Source organism: Rosa chinensis, chromosome 1 (assembly GCF_002994745.2).
Source record: "Rosa chinensis cultivar Old Blush chromosome 1, RchiOBHm-V2, whole genome shotgun sequence".
NCBI classification, from domain to species: Eukaryota; Viridiplantae; Streptophyta; class Magnoliopsida; order Rosales; family Rosaceae; genus Rosa; species Rosa chinensis.
This window is the reverse complement of record NC_037088.1, coordinates 50,920,991-50,942,715: the sequence shown is the minus strand read 5'-3', so window position 1 is coordinate 50,942,715 and position 21,725 is coordinate 50,920,991. Positions and strand designations below refer to the sequence as shown.

The window sequence follows — 21,725 nt, the reverse complement described above, 5'->3', positions numbered from 1 at the left end:
TACTTCACACTTAATTATGGTTAGAAACAAGCACTCAATCATGTACTTTAGTGATGTGGTTTGAAATCCACCAAAGGATCTAGATAAATTGTATCCCACTTGTCATAAAAAAAACATGGTATCCCACTTTTGTAAGAACAATTGATCCCCACCAATAATTTTCTCTGGGAAAATTTTCACTTTAATTAGCAGACGCTTGTCTCGAAAACTAGAACCGCCCCAGTGCCCACCCTCCCCACCCAAAAAAAAAAAAAAAAAACCTGCCGACACAAACGATTTTTTAAGTTATATTATCATGTTTAGGTTTTTGGGTTGATCATCTAAATTTTGGCTTTACTATGTATCACTTTTTTATTTCAAAGCATTTTTAGAAAGTGACTTGTATATACCAACACAAAAAATAAAAATAAAAGTAAAAGTAAAAAAAAAATTTATCCATTGCCTCTATTTTAAATTATCTTTTAGATCTTAGGCAGAAATTGTCATATATCATATATGGTCTTGTCGCTACCGGCATGTTTATGGTTCTTGTTCCTAATCATTGAACCCAGAATGGGGATACAGCTCATAGGTTGTTGTTAGGCACAAGAACAACTACAAGTTAACATGACATGTCATTGAGAAAAGGTCAGGTGATATGAGATTAAAAAATAATTTACTGAGAGTCACGATTTAAGAAGAAAGTTTCTTCTTAAAACCTTACTTTTTCTATTTTTCTAACATTTATTAGGTTAAAGTTGAGCACAAGACCAGACCTTTTAATTTATTTGACCCCATTTCATTGCTTATTTGATTTATTAATAATAAATTAACTTTAAAGTTATTGGAACAATCTTAAGTACATGTCACCTCGTGTCTAAATAATATAAAATCGTCAGAGAAATTCTATTTTCTCTCCAGTGGTGCATTCTCTTGCATTACTTTTAGCGTTGCCTCTGTGTGGCGGCGAGGATCGCAGCGGCTCCAATCAATCTGTTTTAGGATGTCTTTTTTCTCCCCATGGCCCTTGATCGTCGATTTCTCGTACTTCCTCATCTAAATCTGTCAGGATTTGGTGGTGATGACCATGATGTTTCTGATACGTCAATGGTTAGACCGCCCTCTTGGGCTGGTGGCTTTCTTTCAGGTTTCATATGGTCGCTGCTGGCTCTCGACGGTGACCTTAAACTCCATCCCGCTTGGTGGCTGCCGGCTCCTTCGCGGCGGCCCGACTTCAATCCGAAACCTTGACAAGCGCTGCAGAACTGGTGTCTCGATGTGACTGGTCTGCTTGTTCTCATGGGCGGCGATTCAACCGCGACATGTATGCTGCGATTCCAGTCGATGGTGGTGCTACGTGCTGTGATATCGATAATGTTTAAGCTGTTATTTAACCTCAATTAAATAATATTTTTGACAAGTCCCGATTTGGAGACAACGTGCTAAACCAATTAATAATTTGCTAAGTTTATAAGATAATACATTTTAATAAAATCAAATAGCCTCTATGTAATAATTTCTTGATACATAGTGTTTATGATTCGACTATGTGACATTTGTGAATAATGACTCAATCGCTGTTTGTTTCTTCTTGAAATTGATGTCACATTAGATCTTTTTTTTTTTTTCTTCTTAACATAGTAAGAAGTTCTTGTGTGATTTTCTCACGATACAACAAAAAATTATTCAATGTCATCACTGTTTTGAGAGCTTCCTTTTGCGAAACAAGCTCCATAGTAGAACTATCATCTTTAACTTCAACATCTTGATCATTTCCCATGATGCTCTCAATTATCTGTTCGTCAGTCAACATAGCACATTAAACAAAATACAACAATATTTAAGAAAATATAGAATACTTTGATACATTAATAAGTTACTAATTTATCTATTATTTAATATTCACTATATTAATAGAATTTTCTTGGTCTCTAAGTTATTAATTTATAGATTTTTTTTGAAAGGAAAAGATTATTATTAATTTTTTTTTTGGTTACATAGAGGCATTAAAGCTCAGAAAAAGGAAAGGGAAACTATTACAACAGTCCTAAGCCTCTAGGCCATCAATATCATCCATCAAAACTTAATTAACAAAGGGAGGGTTTGTGTCTAGTCTGCAAACTCCTAAATCATTGTCTAAACTATGTTTAACTAAGATGTCTGCCACCATATTTCTTTCTCGATGAATATGCTTGATGGAGCTGGACTTAAAATGATTCATCAAGAATCTACAGTTCAATATCATGGTCCCTAAAGGGTGTAAATCAATATCATTACTTTGAATAAGATTTATGAGAATAGCAAAATCAAATTCCACATCCATATGCTTAATTTGCATGTCAACCACAATTCGAAGGCCAGTCACAAGGCCCCAAGCTTTAGCTTGCAAGACTTCCCCATAACCAATATTCTGCATAAAACCCTTGCACGAAACACCCTGATTATTTCTAATAAGATTTTCTGTTTTGATCTCTAGTCCTTTATTTTATTTACAAACTTTCACTGAAAATTGAAAACCCGTCTAGTTATGAAAATGTGTATATGCATATATACAAAACACTTCATTATTCATTAAGCGATCACGAGTTATGGAAGAAATTCGATGTAGGAAAAAGTATCAGAGGAGAAAGTGAAGGCAAAAGGTAACCTAACGTTTCCTAAACTTGTCCCTTTTTATAAAATTTATTGTATAAAACCATTTATAGTTGATTTGAAAGAAAATTTCTCGACGAGTAATCCAACGTAAGCTGATCTATATAAGTTTTACTGAAGAGTCGCCTAACGCAACACATTATGTGAAAGTGAACCTTTTCTAAATAACTATTCTTTCGTGTTCTGAATCCAAGTTAAAGTCTATTGTTCTCTTAGCCTTGCAAAGTCACCTTCGAAATGATTATTCTTATTCCACATGAAAGTTAACTCTAACTTACTAATTTTGCCTTGTATCACGAACATTTTGTGATCTTCGGTTAACTAACTTGCTTTTCCACTTGTTTTGAGATTGACTAGTTCTAATAAAGTCAGTCCTCAAGATAATAATTATTGCAAATGTTGATCGTGACCTAGTATATGTGTGCAGGCACCTGCGCTTATCTGGACTTTTTCCTGGTACATTTAACATCATCAATGTAACAGTTTAGTTGATAGATTACTATTGTCATTCTCATAATAATCCATGCCCGTCAAATCAACGATTGATTTGTTATCTCACAGAAAAAGAAATTTTTTGTCATTATTGATCCAAATCCTTTTCATTAATCTTAATCACCCAATAGACTTGCTAAACTTAGTCGTCAGATGAGAGATCATTAACGAATAGGTGAGGAGCCTTGGCATTTACTTTTTTTTTTTTTTTTTTTTCTATATTTGGCATGATTGAAACAAGGTAATAGGTTACCAAAGTAAGACGGTACATGGGTAGCTTATCTGAAGTGCTCTTTCTATCGATCATTTACGAGGTTTGCATGAATGTACATGGGTAGCTTATCTGAAGTGCTCTTTCTATTGATCATTATGAGGTTTGCGATTCAATTCATGCCTACCTTGAGGAATGGGAAGACAATGGAAATTGTTAATTGTTTTGTTATTATTTTTTCTTTTTTGTAATTTTAATTTGTAACTTTTTTGTAATTGTACCAGAAAGGGGGCAAGTGAGAGACTTCTCCAAAACTTCTCTTTCTAAGTTTCTCTTAGATTCGAATATCTGATGAATCAAGGTAAGTTTGTCCCTAGTTTCTTCCTTTGTCAGTATGTGCAGTATCTCTGAAAAAAGAAAAAAAAAAAAAAAAAAAAAAAAAAAAAGGCCATAGTTTGCAAATATATCTCTGTTTGTATTGATTTTTAAAATATACTCATTGATATCTACTTTATTTTCTTGCAAAATATATGTATTTCTGTGTGTGTGTCTTATGTGTTTTCAAAAGTTTCATTGTTTTATTTGTTTTTTTTACGGGACTTTGTTTTGTTTGTTCGGTGAAGATATCAATTGTGAGTAACGTTTTATCTTATTTTTTATTTTTGAGTCGTAGAATTGTAAGCAACAATCTAAGTCCGGCCAAATTAAAAATGTATGAGAATTGAAAATGTATGAGATAAGGTGAATAAAGTTTGAGCAGGAGCTGCACTCAGAAATGAGGCTTTGGATCATAACAGTTGAAAATGACAATTATTATCCAAACTATACCTCTCGGCTTCAAATGTAAAACAAATCTATCATAAGAGAAGGGAGAAAGAAGAAATATGTGCTTACCAGTAGTTTTAGATTTTATTAGTCTGTTTTCATTTGTGATCATATGACGCATTATAGTTTTAGACGTTCTTTTATAATTGAATTTTGAAATCATTCATGGCATGTACTCCATGGGTCAACCACTGGCGGATGCAGGTGAGGGCTAGTGGGGGTTGGGGCCCCAGTGATTATGGCTTAGTTTGGGATTGCTTTTGGAACCTGCTTTTTGATGTAGAACAGATGGCGGTCCAATTTCAAGAACAATTGGATCGTGCTAAAGGTGGAAACCGAAAAGTGACTAGTAGACGTGAAATGGGTCTCCGGAGTCCGATTGGGACGCACTTTAGCTTTCCGGAAAGGGAATCGCGCCAGAAATCAAACTCGTTGCTATGCCACGACGTGTGACCTTTTTCGGGCTTTCGGGGTCGTTTAGGGCCTCAAAACTGCATTTTTCTATTTTACCCGTTTTTGGTTTTCTTAGTTAATTTTGGGTTGTTTTCGTTTTTATCCATGGGCCTTAGGGTTTCATTGTTAGTCGCCCTAGGGTACTTTTCTCTTATTTATCAAGCAGATAAAACCTCTCTTAAAGGAAAATAGAAATTGAGATTATAACCCACCTGACGCAAAATTGTTTACGTTTTGGTGCAAAAGCGCTTCTGGAGGAAAGTGAAGTTGTTTGGTAAACCTCAAAATTGTTTCTTTTGGGCGGAAGCGCTTCTCTGGGCAGCAGGAAATCAGAAGCTACTTTTAGTAGCTTCTGAAAATGGTTTTTGAGGAACACGGCTGAAAACACGGAAGATTTAATGAAGTTAAGCAAACTACCTATTTTATGCTCGTCCTTTTCTAATCGATCGAAATACAACAGAGCCAACAATAAGCATACATCCACAACCCATTCCATTTCTGCACCGAGCAAAACAGTCTCAATACACATGGAGTATGAGAATGAAATTTACCTTTACTTGTGTTAATAATGATTATTGCTACTGTGTGTAGCTTTGAACACGATCACTGAACATGATGTTTTCTAACTTCGAAGCCAACACCCTACTACCCTCCAATTCCACTCAGGTTTGCACTCCATTACATAGATTCTGAAATTGAGCGCTACCAAGCCTGGTTTCTTGCTCTAGGATGATCATCAACGTCGAAATTAAACCACGAAGCCCAGAAAACTACCGTGCACCGTGAGCTCCATCGGCACCCAAAACAACCAAAAATGCCATTCGATCATAACTCATGTGAAATCGAAAATTAGGTGTACTATCGTGTAGAGCGTGAAGAGAAGATCAATTTCTATACCTCAAGCAACGACAACGGTGACTGGAGTCACCGGAAAAGCTTCAAGCTTCCAAGTTTCGAATCTCTCTCAGGTCCTTGCATGGACAATCCATCACCATAGACGTGTCAGCTCTGAGAAGAGGAGTCGAACGCCGGTGGTGCGCCGCCAGGATATGGCCGGACGGAGGAGTTCTCGCCGGATCTCATTTTCGGGTAGTCGGGTCGCGTCGTGGGTCAGAGGCTCTGATCCCTTCCTGAGCCTTCTAGATTGATCTGATATGGTCCATCCCCTTTTAAACAACATCTAACGGCCAAGATCAGTCGGTGGAGAAAGTGAAAGGCTTAGATCGCTCCTCTTGATTTTCTATTTTCCCTTAATAATTTCTTTAATCCCCAAAACTTCCAAAATTCATAAAAATTAGCTCGGGTATCCGAAAAATTCTCCGCAAATTCTCACTGACTCATTGTGTCATGTATGTTATTCTCAAATCCTTAAATCAAGAATTTCTCTCAGTGAAAAATTCTGAAAAATATTTCCGAGCACCATTAATAATTTTCGAGATCGTAAATAAATAATTATCAAATTATCTCAATTAAGCTTGATAAATTTTCTGGGGCTCACATGTCTTGTTCTATCGAAAGATTGGGTCTAGTAAAAGTTGTGGGAGTTGTGGTTTCAGGGAAGAGATTGCTATTCATTGTTTGTGGGACTGTAAAGTAACTACTGATGTGTGGAAAAATACTTCTTGGTGGATGTCTGCAAAGTATGGAAATAACGAAATTTCATGGAGCTTTTTAATCATGTTGCAACTGTTGCTAAAGATTGGGAGCTAGAATGGTTTGCAGTGATTGCTAGGTTTTTATGGCAAAATATAAATTGCAGAGTTCATGGGAAGAATGTCTCACAAGCCCTTGAGTTAATTAACAAGGTTGTTGCTTGGTTTGATTTTAATAGTACAGTACAAAAAGGAGATGATGAGATGAGTAATGTGCCTAGTGCATTAACATGTATGACCATTTTGGTAATTATACCCAGCCAAAGCACTTTTGTCTTGCAACTTACCAAACACTTAGAAATTGCTTTTTGTTCTCACAACACTTTTAAAAACAGTTTACCAAACACTCAGCTGTTTCTTCTCACAGCAAGCTCGGAAGTGCTTCCTCTCACAGTACAACAATCCCAAACTAAGCATGTGTTTGTTTGTTTGCAAAGCAGCTTCATATATATATATATATATATATATATATAGGATTTTTCTCAGGTGCGGAGGTCCGTACTACCGAAATTTCGGTACGGATTTTCGGTTTTCAGCCACTTTCCAATCACATATTTTGATCTTAACCGTTCAGTTTTTAGGTCCTAATGTATAGATCATCTCTACAAAATTTCAGTCAATTTGGTGATCGTTAAGACATCCAAAACTGTAATTTACACGAACGAACCGAATCTATAGAACCGGAACCGTTCGTGTACATTGTTGTAATTTGCAGTTTTGAATGCCTTAATGATCACCAAATTGGCTGAAATTTTGCAGAGGTGATCTATACATTAGGACCTAAAAACTAACGGTTAAGATGTGAAAATGTGATCGGAAAGTGGGGGAAAACGGGAAATCCGTACCATCTGCATGGTACGGATGTCCGCACCGTAGCCGGACTGTATATATATATAAAAGAGGTTCTGAAGAGGACGTCCGCAACCCAGAAAAAGTGCGGACGTCAGGGATTTCTCCACGATCAAGCTCCGACCGCGGTGCGCCTCTTGCCAGACGGAGGCCAACGGCATCCCAGACCAGTTTGCAATGAAGATGAAGGCAAAAGAGATAGAGATCGGAGGTCTGGGCAGCGTGGTCGACTGCAAAGTGGTAGTCCAATCAAGGTCGACTGGAAAGTGGTAGCCGGCGAGTCCATCCGATTGTAAACTGGTCTGGGATGTCTAGAGGGTTCATCTGGCAACCGCAGCGCAGCCATCGCCGCTTTCTCGATGCCGGAAGAGGGACGTCCGCATTTTTTCTGAGTTGCGGACTTCCTCTTCAGAACCGTCCTTATATATATATATATATATATATATATATATATATATATATATATATATGCTACGTTGGATTTATCTTCAGGCGACAACATAGTAGGAAAGCTGTGCAATTGGTAATTATGCTACGTTGTAATCAGGTTACATATCGAGTTATCTTTCCGTTATGTCACCGCTAAGTCAAAACAATGAAGTAGGCAGTAGAACACTCTTTGCTAGTTGGTGCTCGCCAGGATACAAGTATTTTGTAGAGATTCCTGATATCATTTCGGGACATACTCTAGTTGCTTATTGTAATAAGGGGTTTAGGCTCAATGTCCCCCCTTGTATTCAACAGTTTCATTAATCAAGGCTTGAGGGCAGCCACACAAGACCTTTATTAAAAAAAAAAAAAAACCAACATTTTTATTTTGGACACTTGTTTCAAGAGGGGGGAATTCAGAGCATAGACGTGCATTTGCACTAACATGAATGAACGGTTGAATTACATTAAATACATTTTTTTGTTATTAAAAAAAGATTGATTATATATAAATATATATATATATATATATATTAAGAATTGAGATCATCTTGTAAGTGTTAGATTATAAGAACACTTAAAAATCAACAATTTTATTTAGGACACTTGAGAATTCAGAGCACAACTGCACGAACATGAATGAACGGCTGTATTACATTAAATACACTTTTTGGTTATTAAATTTTTTTTATTACTAATATTAAAGGTTGAAATCATTTTATAAGTGTTTGGTCATTTACACCGTCAATGCATAAAAGAATTTTCATTGTTTTAATGAGTGAATCCTCTTTGAGCCGAACGAATCTACTATTCATGTGTGTTCAGAAATGCACCAAGTCCTCATTCGCAGCTTCCCGTAACCACTAAATTCTAGAACATGTGGTTTCGATTTTCTACACAGATGATGAACGGGATGTTGAAAAATGTCATATGTGAACTAAATAACGTAACTTCTTAAGAAAATATTACATTTTTGTTCTCATATTAAATCATTCAGACACCAAAGAAAATCGCAATAACATTTGAGACTTGCTTAGGAAGTGAGAACTAGTGTACAAGTGTTCGTGGTATTCAGACCAAAATAGAAGAAACTGAAAGAGGTGAGTTAAGTTGTAGTCATTGTTTATGGTCGATCTCTACAAGGCAACAATTAGTGTTCATCTTCCACCGGCAAAGCCCATGAGTATAATTAGCTCATCAGAAACAAATGAAAGAGGAATTCATGGCACCCTCATCTCTAATCTTGCAGTCATTGTTATACAATTGAAACTTGAAAGTAGTACAAATATTGCAAATTATGCTGTCGGATCCTGATTCGATTATATGATGATAATAGTATAGATTCCGTGTTCTAAAGTCCACCACTGCGGGGCCGATCGTACTCGAAAGAGAAAAAGACGAGTTTGATTTTTGATCTGATTTTCCAACTAGTTTATTGGTAAAAAGTTCAAGCAACATCGTACGATCTGGCCCAGAAAAGGTTATATGAACCGAATGATATGATTGAGCTCTTCATCATACGAGACAAACATTGGAATGATTCATGAATGTTTTTTTTTTTTTGACTAGGGAATGATTCATGAATGTTGATGATTCTGGGAAATGTATAGAGAGAGAGTTGAAGAACGAAGTGTGTAATTTTTTCATTTTATTTATTTAATTTTTTTTTTTTTTGAGAAACGAAGTGGGTAAAGACTAGTATATAAAAGCCTACCTAGATATCAATTCAATTATCATGAGGTATACCAACAACAATGTCATTGTTTCTCCAAGTTATTCAACTTTGATTGGCTTCTAGGTTTTGAATATGAAAGATATTCTAACCCAACATCTACGGCATTGATCCTTCATATCCATGTATGATTGTATTTCTACTTTCTAGTCAAGAAATGGCTGAATGAGAGATGAAAAATGAGACAGAAAAACCTTATACTCTTCGAATAAACATGAGTCAAAGTCGACTATCATGATTACCTAGCTTAACAGGAAAATTTTATGTCATGTTCGCTTGGAAATAATAAAAGAAAGCTGAGATTCCATTGTGATATGCTAGAAACTTCTGCTCATATTATGTTTGTGATAGTAAAAGTTAAATTTTGTCGATAGAGTCGTAATTGTTGAGTATATAGATCCTATATGAAAAAAAGAGGCAATTGTCTATGAATTTATAAGGGGTTGGATCAACTCCACTGATCGCTATTTGATTTCATTGTGAAGCCCAGATCAGTACTGGTATTGGATTGGCACGCAGTGGCGGATCCAAGATCCGAGAGTTTTTTAGGCTAATTAGAAGTACACTAATTTTTTTTTTTTTTGGGAGGTTTGGAACTTAGTGGGAGGCTCATCCTCACGCCTTTATTATTTTCAATCAAAACATACAACGGAGAGGACATAAAACCAAACTCCGTAAATTAAAAACTACAAGCATACATTTGTTGTAAAACAACAATAAACTAACTAAATCGTACCCTCCGAGACCCACTCACTTCAAACTCAGCAATCATAGAATCATTATCAATGCTATCAGCAAATTCTTTTTCGATGTAGAAAACCAAATCATCAAGAAACTCATTTTCCATCTTATTTTGAAGTTTGTTTTTTATGATGTTCATAGATGAAAATGCTCTCTCTATTGTTGTTGTAGAAACTGGTAGAGTCAGCACAAGACAAATCAATCTATAAATCATAGGAAAGAATGCTGACTTTCTTGATTCAACTAACCGCCAACACAAATCAGGCACAGTAGTTGTCTTGGCAAATCTTAGATCATTTTGAATATCTGCTAGAAAAAACCTACACTCCATATCTAGAGCAAGCATATCATATGATGTAAAATCTTGAGGATAAAACCTCAAAGCAAGACTGCAGACATCTTCACATTTAAATGATCGAAAATTATCACGTGGATCAAATGTAGCACTAAGAATAAGGAGCTCTAACGGATTATCTGTAAAATCTACTATCCAACTCTGCCAACTGAAAGTCTATCACAGCATTAAGTATATTGACCCGATAATTATGCTCATTTGTAATATTTTGCTCACAAGCCCTTGTACCTTTCTTGCAAGGAGCAGAAATATATAGCATAATAATATCATACTCATAACAAAATAATTCAACCCTTATAATGAAATCATCCCAACCATCTTCTCTCATATCTTGAAGTTTTGATTTTGTTATTGAAAGAAAATTGTGAGCATTCAAGATGTCTATGGCTTTTTTTTGCAATGACTGACAAAGAAAATCAGTAATCTTCATGACATCATTAATCACAAGCAAGCAAAACACAAAATCAAAACGCTTCATTGCCTTACCTACACTCTTTGCTTATCCTTATACTTTATTTGGTCAATTTGCAACCAAATCTGCAAGAGTTGTTCGGGTAGCTTCAAATAACTTAATCAGACTTGAAATAGAGCGAAGATGTGAACCCTGTTAGTGTTTAAGATTGAGTGGTACGGTAGCCCAAGTCTTTGTTAACGCTGGTCCGATGGGTGGACCGCTACTTGTAATGTTCTTCGAGCTTCCGCTATCTGTCAAATGAAATACAAAGCGGCGTCAGAGGTTCTCCGATGCCTAAGTTAGTCAATGTATTTATGTTGACAGAATAACAGTAGGTAAGTAGTAAATGCGTAATTAATGAGGAGAGAGGAGAGAGCCTTTTATAGGTGGGGAAGAGGCCGAACTCTTCCATGTTTTCGATGTGGGACTGATGTGCTTCAGTTCCTAGCTTTTGGAGCTTCTGATGCTATCTTGGCGCGACGAGTGGCGGCGCGTCAGCGGTGATCTGGGGGTGAGTTGGGGCTCAGGCGGTAGCTTGGCTGTGTTTCCGTATGTCACATAGTTGGCGGTAGTTGGTACCGCTGGCGGTATCATGAGCGTGGCTCATTATAGCTAATTATACTTGCAAATGCTCATGTAAGTACAAACCCCAACGAGTAGCCCCTGCTCGTTGCAAAGTACAAGTCTGATTAGCACCTTTACCTATCTCAGGTCCTCCAGCAGCCACTAAATCTGTAATTTCTTCTTCTTTGATAACTCTCAGAGCTGAATGTCTTTTTGCAGAAGAATAAACAAAATTTACAATCAAATTTATAGTTGAAAAGAATTCCCAAATATTATGCACTCCTTTAGCTGCAGCATTTAAAGTTAATTGTAAGCGATGAGCAAAGCAATGAACATAATATGCATATGGAGACTCTTCACGAAACAAAGCTTGTAAACCATTAAATTCACCCCGCATGTTGCTAGCACCATCATATCATTGCCCACGAATATTTTCTACTTAAAGATCATATTGAGTAAGGATTTTGGATCTCTCATCTTTTAGAGTTTGAGAACAAGTGTCTGCCACACTAAGCACTTTGAAAAACCGTTCTCTAACAAACCCATCACAATCAACAAATCGAAGAATAATAGCCATTTGTTCCCTATTAGATACATTAACCGCTTCATCAACAAGGATACAAAATTTGGCATCTCCCACTTCCTCCCGAATCTTGGTTCTAACTTTGTTACCAAGTATATTTACAATTTGATTTTGAATTCCTGGAGTAATATACTTGGCATTTCCAGGAGCATTTTGTAAGACTTTGAGAACATCTATACTTATTCTTCCTAAGGAATTCACAACCACATTGAAATTGCCACAATTGGATGAATTAATTGATTCATCATGGCCTCTAAAAGCACATCCTTGATGTGCCAACAACCTTATACTCTCTATAGTAGTAATAAGCCGGAGTTGGTTATCTGCTACTTCTTTTGATGATTGTGTGCTAATCACTCTTTCAATATGCTTAGATGGGATGGGTTTCTTAGTGACTCCCACTTGTGCATGGCAATATGATGTGGGGAACTTATGCCTCCCATGTGATAAACAATGCCAGAGTTTTCGACATAACATTCTTCCAACCTTGAAACCCATGCTCAGTAAATGCTGGATGATGGGATAGATAACTATCAAACAAGAAACAAGGGAAGTAAAATGTTTTGTCCAACTCTTCGGAATACTCAAGCCACGACCATTCTTTGAACCACTTAGGATTAAATTTTCGACCTTGACCTCTGTTAAATGATAATTGGTAACTACTTAAGTGGGGTTGATACTGTCCTAAAGCCACACAAGCTCTTCGAATATTATCATGCTTATTCAAAGGGTACTTGCATATTAGAAGTCGTATTCCTGGATCACATTCAAGAGAAGTTGCATCAAAACTTTCTTCTCTTTCAATTCTTTCATTACGACACTCTTCTAGTGGAATAGATGGAGAAGGGTTTAAAGGGACATCATTAACAGAATTCTCAGTCACATTTATACTCTCACTACCACACCCACTTCTAATCTCATTGACACTATCACTTGATGGAGTACGACTTGTAAACCATGACAAAAGATTTTTGTATCTCTTGGGTTTCCGGTAATCTGTCATTAGTACTTTTACCTATAATATTATATAGATACCACCATTAGAATTACATATATATATATATATGTACATTTCAGACATTACACAACTACAACTAATTATACATTACTATTAGTTACTAACTTGCAACAGACTTTAATGTCTAATTATGTGTATAAAACAGGCTAAAGAATATAAAGTTAGTAACACTAACCAGATGGAAAGGGCATCAACACTCAACAAGTCAACAACAGTCAATTAAGTCCGAAAACGCTGCATTAGTTAGCCTCATAATATCAAATAGCTCCCCTTCTTTCTATAGTTCAGCCTCATTATCTACACAAACACCATACATAAGCAAGACAGATTTAAAAGAGATAGCCAAGTAGCTGACTAAGCTGAGTGAAACAAACCCAAAAGGCCAAGACTGATATCCCCTAATTCCAAAACAAATCCAACAATCCAAATCATCAACTTATACCCAAAACTCAAAATCCCAACTCACAATTCATGTAGCCATGGAGGGCCAGAACTCTTCTAGAAACCCAGGCAATCAGCCAATCACTTGGTCATTCCAGTCTGCAACTCTGCAAGAAGTCAAGAATCTCTGCAAATCTGCAAATCGAACAAGATACCCGGTGAAATGGAATATACCCAATGAACCCACATTAAGAAAATCGAACAAGATACGAAATTGGCGTAAAGGAGAGGTGGAGATTGGAGAAGAAAAGGCTGAGCCGCCGGCCGCGGAGGGTCTGATACTTTGATATTTCCGATGAGTGAAAAATAGGCGAGGACTGAGGAGGCGAAGGGAGGAGAGAACTCGAAGCAGTCGACGTCTCGAACCTGTGGCTGAGTGAGAACGCGGCTTTACCTCCCTATTTTTTTTTTTTTTTACTTGGTTGTTTTTTGCCCAAAAAACTGTCTAGCCTTGAGCTCATATAGCCCACAGTTTAGATCCGCCCCTGTTGGCACGGGTGCTATTTCGGTCGGAATTGATACCGAACCGACATGGATCCGTATTGAAAAACCATAACCAACATTCGTGGATAAACCTATTTTCGGTTTTGTACAACCTTTTTGGGCCGAACAATGAAAATGAGATTTGGGCCTCATAAATATGGACAATTGGACCCAACAGACGATCCAAGAGATCGAGTAGTAGAGATGAAACACGGATGGCCGCACGTGCAGTTAGTCTGACGAAATGTTAGTTCAAGATGGGGCCCAGCTGTAGCCCGCCAATGATGGCGTGCTACGTCTGTTCTCAACGTCGTCAGATTCTAGATGTTAGGTTTCCGTTAAGGACAAAGGAGATGGGGAAAAAAAGGGATTAGTCCTGCTCCGCTCTGCCACGTGTGCAGAGTGTTATAATCTGCTGCTGTCAATCGTAAGATCGTATTAGATGCCCTATCTCTTTCTGTGACACCTTTCCACTTTAGCCATTTTTGTAAATTCACAAGTTTTTTTTTTATTTGAGGGGGAAGGCGTCAATAGAATCACACACGCACCCTTATGCAGTGTATCCCAGTTTTGCTAGACTAATCACTGCACCGCAAACGCACGAACCCTCATGTTAACAAACAAAGATCCCTCAAATCTGTTGGCCACGGGTTTTCTTTTATTTTGCTCAACTTGTAAATCCACTAAAGAATCCTTGTCCACAGATAATATGGTCCTGCTAAGACAAACATATATTCATTTACTCTCACTCATCTTCTAGTCGGAGTCCAAGTGATGATATGTTATCGTTAAGAAAAATGTTTGATAAATAGATCAATACTGAAGATTCATTCAGAAATAAAAGCGTCTAATAACACGACAGAGATTAACATTAATTGTTCAACGAATTATTTTAAAAATAACCACAACAAAAATTCAATCAACAAGATAATTAGTTAATTAGCAAGTAAATTTTTTCTTCTCATCCCAAAATAAAAAACATAGGATCCAACATGACGTGTACTTTTACATCGTGCAACTTAATACCAGTGTTGAAACTATGTCTTCACACATAACAAGTGTTCATCTTATAAATTATAAATAAATTTTCATAAACTAGAAAATAAGCATTATGTCTTTTGTGATATTTTTTTAATCTTTTTTGTGTCACTTGTTATCATACCAAACAGTATAATTAAATTTCTAATTTTCATAAAGAAAATCACAAAAAACTGCACTCCACAAACTCGATATCATACTTTTTTTTGGATAATATGAATTTAGAAACAAAATTAAATATAAATGACAAAAATGACTGGATCACATTTCATTTGGGAGAGTTATTGGACCAACCCTACTTCCTTAAAAAGACGAAAGAGGACAATCCCATCTATTTCCGATGGTCCATGCACCACCAAAACCCTGCCTCACCTATCACGTGTAAAGCAACTACCACCACCACACAGCCTTCTCTCTCTCACTAAATAAAATAAATAAATAATATATTCCCATCCAAAATAAACAAACGGCGTCAGAAACCAAAAAACTAATCGCTCGCTTTCAGCTCCACACCTAAAGCCGTCACCACTCTTCTTCACACTAAGACCTGAGAGAGCGCAGAGGGCTCGCCTTCCCGTAAAACGACTTCGTTTTGGGAAACTGTGCCGGTTTCGATTGGCGCCGGCGGAGAAGCTAGGGATCAAGTGCTCCGGCAACCGCCTAGGGTTGCGGCGAGTGTAGTCATCTCATTCGGTTTCGGTTTGATCTGTCGGAAATGGCTTCGGAGGATGTGAAACGGAGCGAAACGGCGGTCTCGACGATCGTGAATCTGGCTGAGGAGGCTAAGCTGGCGAGAGAGGGCGTCGTGAAGGCTCCCAGCCTCGCCGTTCTCAGCGTCTGCAAGTCTCTCGTCGCCGGCGGAGTCGCCGGGGGAGTGTGAGTTTCTCGTTTTCTCTGGCTTTTTGCTCTGTGTTTGTTTCTGTGGAAATGAAGCTAATTTTGTCGCTGTTCTTTTGTTTTCAATGCGTTTAATGAGCAATTGATTCTGTATTTTGAATTCATGGAAATGATTCGAATTAGAAAAATTGAATCTTATTGTGTTTCGGAAGGAGTCGATTAATTTGATTGATTATTGAAGAAGAATAAGGAAGAAATCAGAATATTAAATCGTGTTTGAAAGCATTTGCATGTGATTTGATTAGGTTGTTGTAAAGTGTTTCATTTCTAATTCTTGTGCTAAATATGAAACGTCCGGAATGCATTAGATTGTAGTAAGATGAAAGAAACCGCCGTACTGGGATTTGCTCATTGATATTAGCAGGATAAAGTTATTCATGATATATTGATTTCTCGGTTCTGTTGCCATGCTTACCATTTCCAGTACTGAAGCGTTTCAGTATCCATGCAGGTCTCGAACAGCTGTTGCGCCATTGGAACGAATGAAAATATTGCTCCAGGTTCATATTTTTACTGATTGTGAATATTGTGTTTCAGTTGTTTAAGGATGCAGCAGTATTCACACACTAACACTCAATGATATACCATATTCCTGAAATATCATAACTTGTTCAGGTCCAAAATCCCCATAACATAAAATACAGTGGAACAGTACAAGGCCTGAAATATATCTGGAGAAGTGAGGGTTTCCGTGGACTTTTTAAAGGAAATGGTACCAATTGTGCTCGGATTGTCCCCAACTCGGCTGTCAAATTCTTCAGCTACGAGCAAGCTTCTAAGTATGTTTATAAAACGGATTAATCTCACATTGTTTTTTTGGTTTCCATTATTTTCTTCAATTTCTCTTGTTGGCTTTTTTCTCCATTCTTATTTGGTCATCAATCTTATGTTATTTCCCAAATTTGAAAGCACTATAATGCCTTGTGCCTTAGTATATTATGCCCCCCCTCTTGCCTTCTGCTTGATGCTCCTCATTATCTTTTTGACAGGGGAATATTGTGGATGTATCGGGAGAAAACTGGCAACGGTAAGTCCATCCTTTCATTTTTCGCCTTCTTTTTCCTTGTGGTAGAATCATTAGTCATCAATGGCATTCTTTGGGGATTTTGCATTCCTCTAATAATTTGACTCAGTTTGGGTTGGTGTATGCCCATGTCATGTCAGTAAAATGTCCGGTACAGGTCTTGTAAACATCCACATAATCACACTATTAATGGAGAAAGAAACCATATAACTGATATGACATCACTGGGGGGAAGTGACATAATCTTTATTGCCCCCTACTCAGAGAAGATACACAGATGGAAGTCAATGCATCAACCAGGTTATCTGAATCTCTTTTTCTGGCTATTTTTCTGCAGAAGATGCTCAGCTCACTCCTCTTCTACGACTTGGAGCTGGAGCATGTGCTGGAATTATTGCTATGTCCGCAACTTACCCAATGGACATGGTACGGGGAAGGATTACCGTACAGGTACTTATTTTACTCCATGTGCTTCTTTTATTTTGAAGAACCGTTGTTTCCAAGTCAATTATATTTTTCCACCTCTCTCGGCCATCAACAGTATGATTATTTCTATAACAATTCTAGAAAATAATATTACAAGTTATTAACAAAGAGATTGTCTTGGATATGTGGTCTGGAAGGATTTATATGTTGTTCATCTTCTTTTGCAGACAGAGTCGTCTCCCTATCAGTATAGAGGAATGTTCCATGCTCTATCAACTGTGCTTCGGGAGGAGGGTCCACGTGCTTTGTACAAGGGCTGGCTTCCTTCCGTAATTGGAGTTGTGAGTTTCTTTTGTCGATAAATCTAGTTTCACTTATTGATTACATAAGAAGTAAAAGTAAAAACAAAAGCAAAGAGTTATATTTATTTCGCAGTAGGGTCATTCTCAGATTCTTACAACCCATCTAGCATAGCATAGCTCTTTTATTTTATTTATATAAGGAACTACTCATTGGTCCCGTGTTTTGTGTTTATTTGAGGTTGGATTAGTTTTGTATGGAAATTTAATGTCACCTATTTCTAGATTATAGCTGTCTTAGCAATTTGTGTCAATGCATGCCACATTGAAAAACATGGGACCTTAATCCTCATCTTTCTTGTAGGTTCCGTATGTTGGACTCAACTTTGCTGTGTATGAATCCCTAAAGGATTGGTTAATTAAAAGTAGACCATTTGGACTTGTCCAAGATACAGATTTGAGCGTGACAACACGATTGGCTTGTGGGGCCGCTGCTGGAACTGTCGGGCAGACTGTTGCTTACCCACTTGATGTCATCCGTCGAAGAATGCAGATGGTGGGTTGGAGTCATGCTGCTTCCGTTGTCGCTGGTGAGGGGAGAAGCAAGGCACCACTTGAATATACTGGCATGGTTGATGCATTTAGGAAAACTGTTCGACACGAGGGCTTTGGTGCATTGTACAAGGGTTTGGTTCCCAATTCTGTTAAGGTCAGTTTAAATCTTCTATATCATGATACATCTATAGATGAGTGTAGGTTGAACCATTATTTGAGGTCTTCAGGTATGTCTCTACGAACAATTTTCTGAGCCTTGGTAAAGGGGGTAAACTGTAAACATGTGATGTATAGGCATGCTTGTGGGAAATCAGATTATTATAAGACATCTTACTAGTATTATAACGAAACATGTTTGAACATAATATCTGGGGGCATAGGTGCTAGATGCTTTGCTGGGTGCTGAACCCTTTGATGTGAACTATGAACTGTTATAAAATCGTAATGATAGCTGGAAGCCTGGAAGCCTAGAACCCAACTTGGTCTTTTATGCCATGGCATTCGTTGTTGGTTCCTGCATTGGGTCATTATTTCATGGTTTCATCAATCAACATGTGGTTTAAACTTATATACATTTGCACCAAAAAGAAGAAGAGAGAAGCATGTTGGGATTGGTTTCGGGATGTGCAATGATTAGTAAGCTTGTTAATAAATATCAAAGATATATTCATCCATAGACAAGCTCTTTATCAGTGAAGAACATGCCTTTGCCTGAAATATTAACGTAGTTTCATCTGCTGCAATCTTTCAGGTTGTCCCATCCATTGCAATTGCATTTGTGACGTACGAGATGGTGAAGGACATTTTAGGAGTTGAGATCAGGATATCTGACTGAAGTTGTGGCAGCTCCATGATAATTATCTGTGAGAGTGGCTATTTTTGTAGGTCAGGGGGTAGGGATCTGGTAAACTAGGGGTAACTTCTTCACTTTTCAAGTTAGAAGCGTGTCTGAGCCTTTGTCCATAGATTGCTTTCCCTTGTTTCCCATCCTGTATTTCCTTATGAACGTGATGTAGGTTTGGGCTTCCCATTTATAAGCTGTGGCAAATAAGTGTTTGACAATGCGACACATGCATTTGCATGTCTTCCATAAAGTGAGTGATAAGAAAGCATTTTTACATGCTGTGACATTTTACTGAATGGACTACTGTCTTCTCTCCTCTCTCTCCCATCCCTTCTCATATCTCTGGAGTACATGGATTTGCTTATCGACTTTTGATGGATTGATTGACTAATTGGACATGGAACATGAGATAACCTTTCCTACACGGGAAAGTAACTGAAATACGCAATAACGTGATCTTAAATGGTAGAACTAACACGGACATGCACTACAAGTCTGATTTCTTCGTAATTCAATTTGCAAATCTCCTTGGACTCTGAATGGTAGTTATGTTTGGAGTCGCTGCATGTAACTTTGTGTGAGAATTTGATATCTTACCAATTTCCTTTTTAAAATGTAATGCTTCTGTTCTTCTAGGCATGTTGACACCCGAAATGGATCTGTTGCACGACAAATAGAACAGATAATTATAGTATTTATTTGAGAGGATTTTAAGGCTGTACATGTGTTTGCCTTCTTTGACTGATTATCACTAATACAGTGAAACGAGAAAAATTGTATATGAAAGTGTATTTTTGGGTTACAGCGAGGCCCAAAGGGTCTGGGCCTAAAGCAAAAAGCAACACCAAGAAAAACTAGCCATCTGGAGGCTAATTTTCGATCTTCTGCTCCTCGATCATAACTCCTCAAACATCATCCATGAAAGCACTTGAAGCCTGAGACAATCCCAGGATCATGAGAGAGGCTGCTCTTAGCCGTAGCATCAACTGTCAAAAGTGTAGAGAAATTTGAAACTTCCGTATAACAACTTTTGCAATCCTGCAATCCATTTCCTCCTTGAATGCCATTTTTCTTCACATTTTTCGGCCATGCCTGGACATCACATATGAGTACAGTTCTGTTCTATCAAATTTCTGATAAAAAAAGAACATAATTTTGCTTGGTTCATTGTATGAAACTTTTTAATCTTACTTGTTTGCTATAATTCATAGAAAAATTGGTCTATTAAATATCTGTTGAGATACTAACCTCGAATCGATTACTGTTGTTTTGAACTTTTGAGTTGTTAGTCTCCGAACTGGCTTGGCCTCGTCTATCCGTTTTTGTAGTCTCTTGATCTTAGCTTTAGCTTCACTTTTCTGTCTTTCTTGTTCTTTCTTTGCAAACTCTAAGCTTTCTTCTGAATTTCTAGAGGAAGATAACGAAAGAAACACAATGAGGAGGTTCAACTCAGCTGTGGCCTGTGTGTCTGGCAATTCAGATGTTGTATGTCCTTCATCCTCTCTCTCTTCTGTTTCTTGCCGCACCTGACCAACTTCGTTGTCCGGTACTCGATCAGGTTCTGCCATTTTACTAATGCAAAACCTTTATGTATGTGTTCTGCAATGGAAGATTGGAATCAGAAGCAAGAGAATTAGTACTCTGCAGACTTTTGCAGAAAGTACACGAAATAGAGTCCAAATCAGTCTCTTCTCAAGAGTCCCTTTGCTTGGGATTCTTCCTTTATATAAGAAGAGCGTTGATAGGAACGACAACAGAGATATAAACTAGGTCCGTTTCAGAGATTATGAAAGAGGGCTTAAATCTTCTCCATAGATGAACAAGAAATGAGATTGAGCACTCACCAGATGATATCGCCAACTGAACAAGAAAGGACTAGTTTTTGTTCGTAAACACGCCTGAATCGATGAACAATTCCGGCCAGAGGGCCTGAGGTTCTACAACCGCAGATTAACCTGTGTTTCTATTTTCAGCTTGAGGTGGCTTATATAATGAATAACATTGACTTGTCACATGAAAGAACAGATTGTATGGGGTAATTAGTCACAATCAGAACTGACCAAAAAGAAAAATGTCACAAATAGACTGTCAAATTAAGGCTTACCGTGAATCCAGGTCTTAGATATTTTTTCTCTGAGTCGAATTCATTTAAGTGGGGTTTGAGCCAGAAAAGTTTTATTGGATGGCCAACAGTAAAATTTACTAAAATTGTATAAACTTTTGTTAAAAAATTAGTCGAAAACTTTTCATGAAAGTTTACTTTCAAAATTTTCTAATCTACTACATGTGAAAAATAGAACGACTAATCTAATAAACGAGTCAAATGTTTTCTTCCGAAGACTTGCATTACACCCATGATGCAAAAGTTATCTTGCATTGCAAGAATATATTATTAAGCATGTAGGTTGATTTCAGTTGTGTTAATTGACCGGCCCAAAAAATCGTCAACAATGCATGATTTTTGCTTTTTGGGTTCATTATGAAAACGGTTGATCATTAATAAGTCAAATCAAGATATTTTCCAATAAAAAGAAAAGTCAAGCTACTAATTTGCTCCGTTCAAATTCATATTCTAAATGATTTCAAAAAAAAAAAAAAAAATCAGATTCTAAATAGAGATTATCAAAATATTAAAAGAAGGGACAAAATACTGTTTACTCCTTATACTTATAGGGGTTCGACGTTTCAGTCCCTGACGTTTCAATTTCACCTAAAAAGTCCCTGAACTT

General features: G+C 37.3%; 1 protein-coding gene and 1 long non-coding RNA gene across 2 annotated transcripts; one reads left to right on the top strand and one right to left on the bottom strand.

Moving 5' to 3' along the window:
- The first annotated feature begins 15,419 nt into the window (after nucleotides 1–15,419).
- Nucleotides 15,420–19,292, top strand: LOC112181915 (mitochondrial adenine nucleotide transporter ADNT1). The gene is made up of 8 exons (XM_024320329.2): nucleotides 15,420–15,827; nucleotides 16,300–16,348; nucleotides 16,464–16,627; nucleotides 16,838–16,875; nucleotides 17,210–17,322; nucleotides 17,526–17,639; nucleotides 17,962–18,306; nucleotides 18,904–19,292. Exons 1-8 carry the CDS (start codon nucleotides 15,667–15,669, stop codon nucleotides 18,985–18,987), a joined length of 1,068 nt encoding a protein of 355 aa, XP_024176097.1. The 5' UTR covers nucleotides 15,420–15,666; the 3' UTR covers nucleotides 18,988–19,292.
- A 387-nt stretch (nucleotides 19,293–19,679) lies between these two features.
- On the bottom strand, nucleotides 19,680–21,115 carry LOC112181916. The gene is made up of 4 exons (XR_002929190.2): nucleotides 21,101–21,115; nucleotides 20,841–21,001; nucleotides 20,245–20,595; nucleotides 19,680–20,088 (listed from the first exon to the last, which is right to left on the bottom strand). It is a non-coding gene; the product is annotated as an uncharacterized LOC112181916 (long non-coding RNA).
- Between the last annotated feature and the right edge of the window lie 610 nt (nucleotides 21,116–21,725).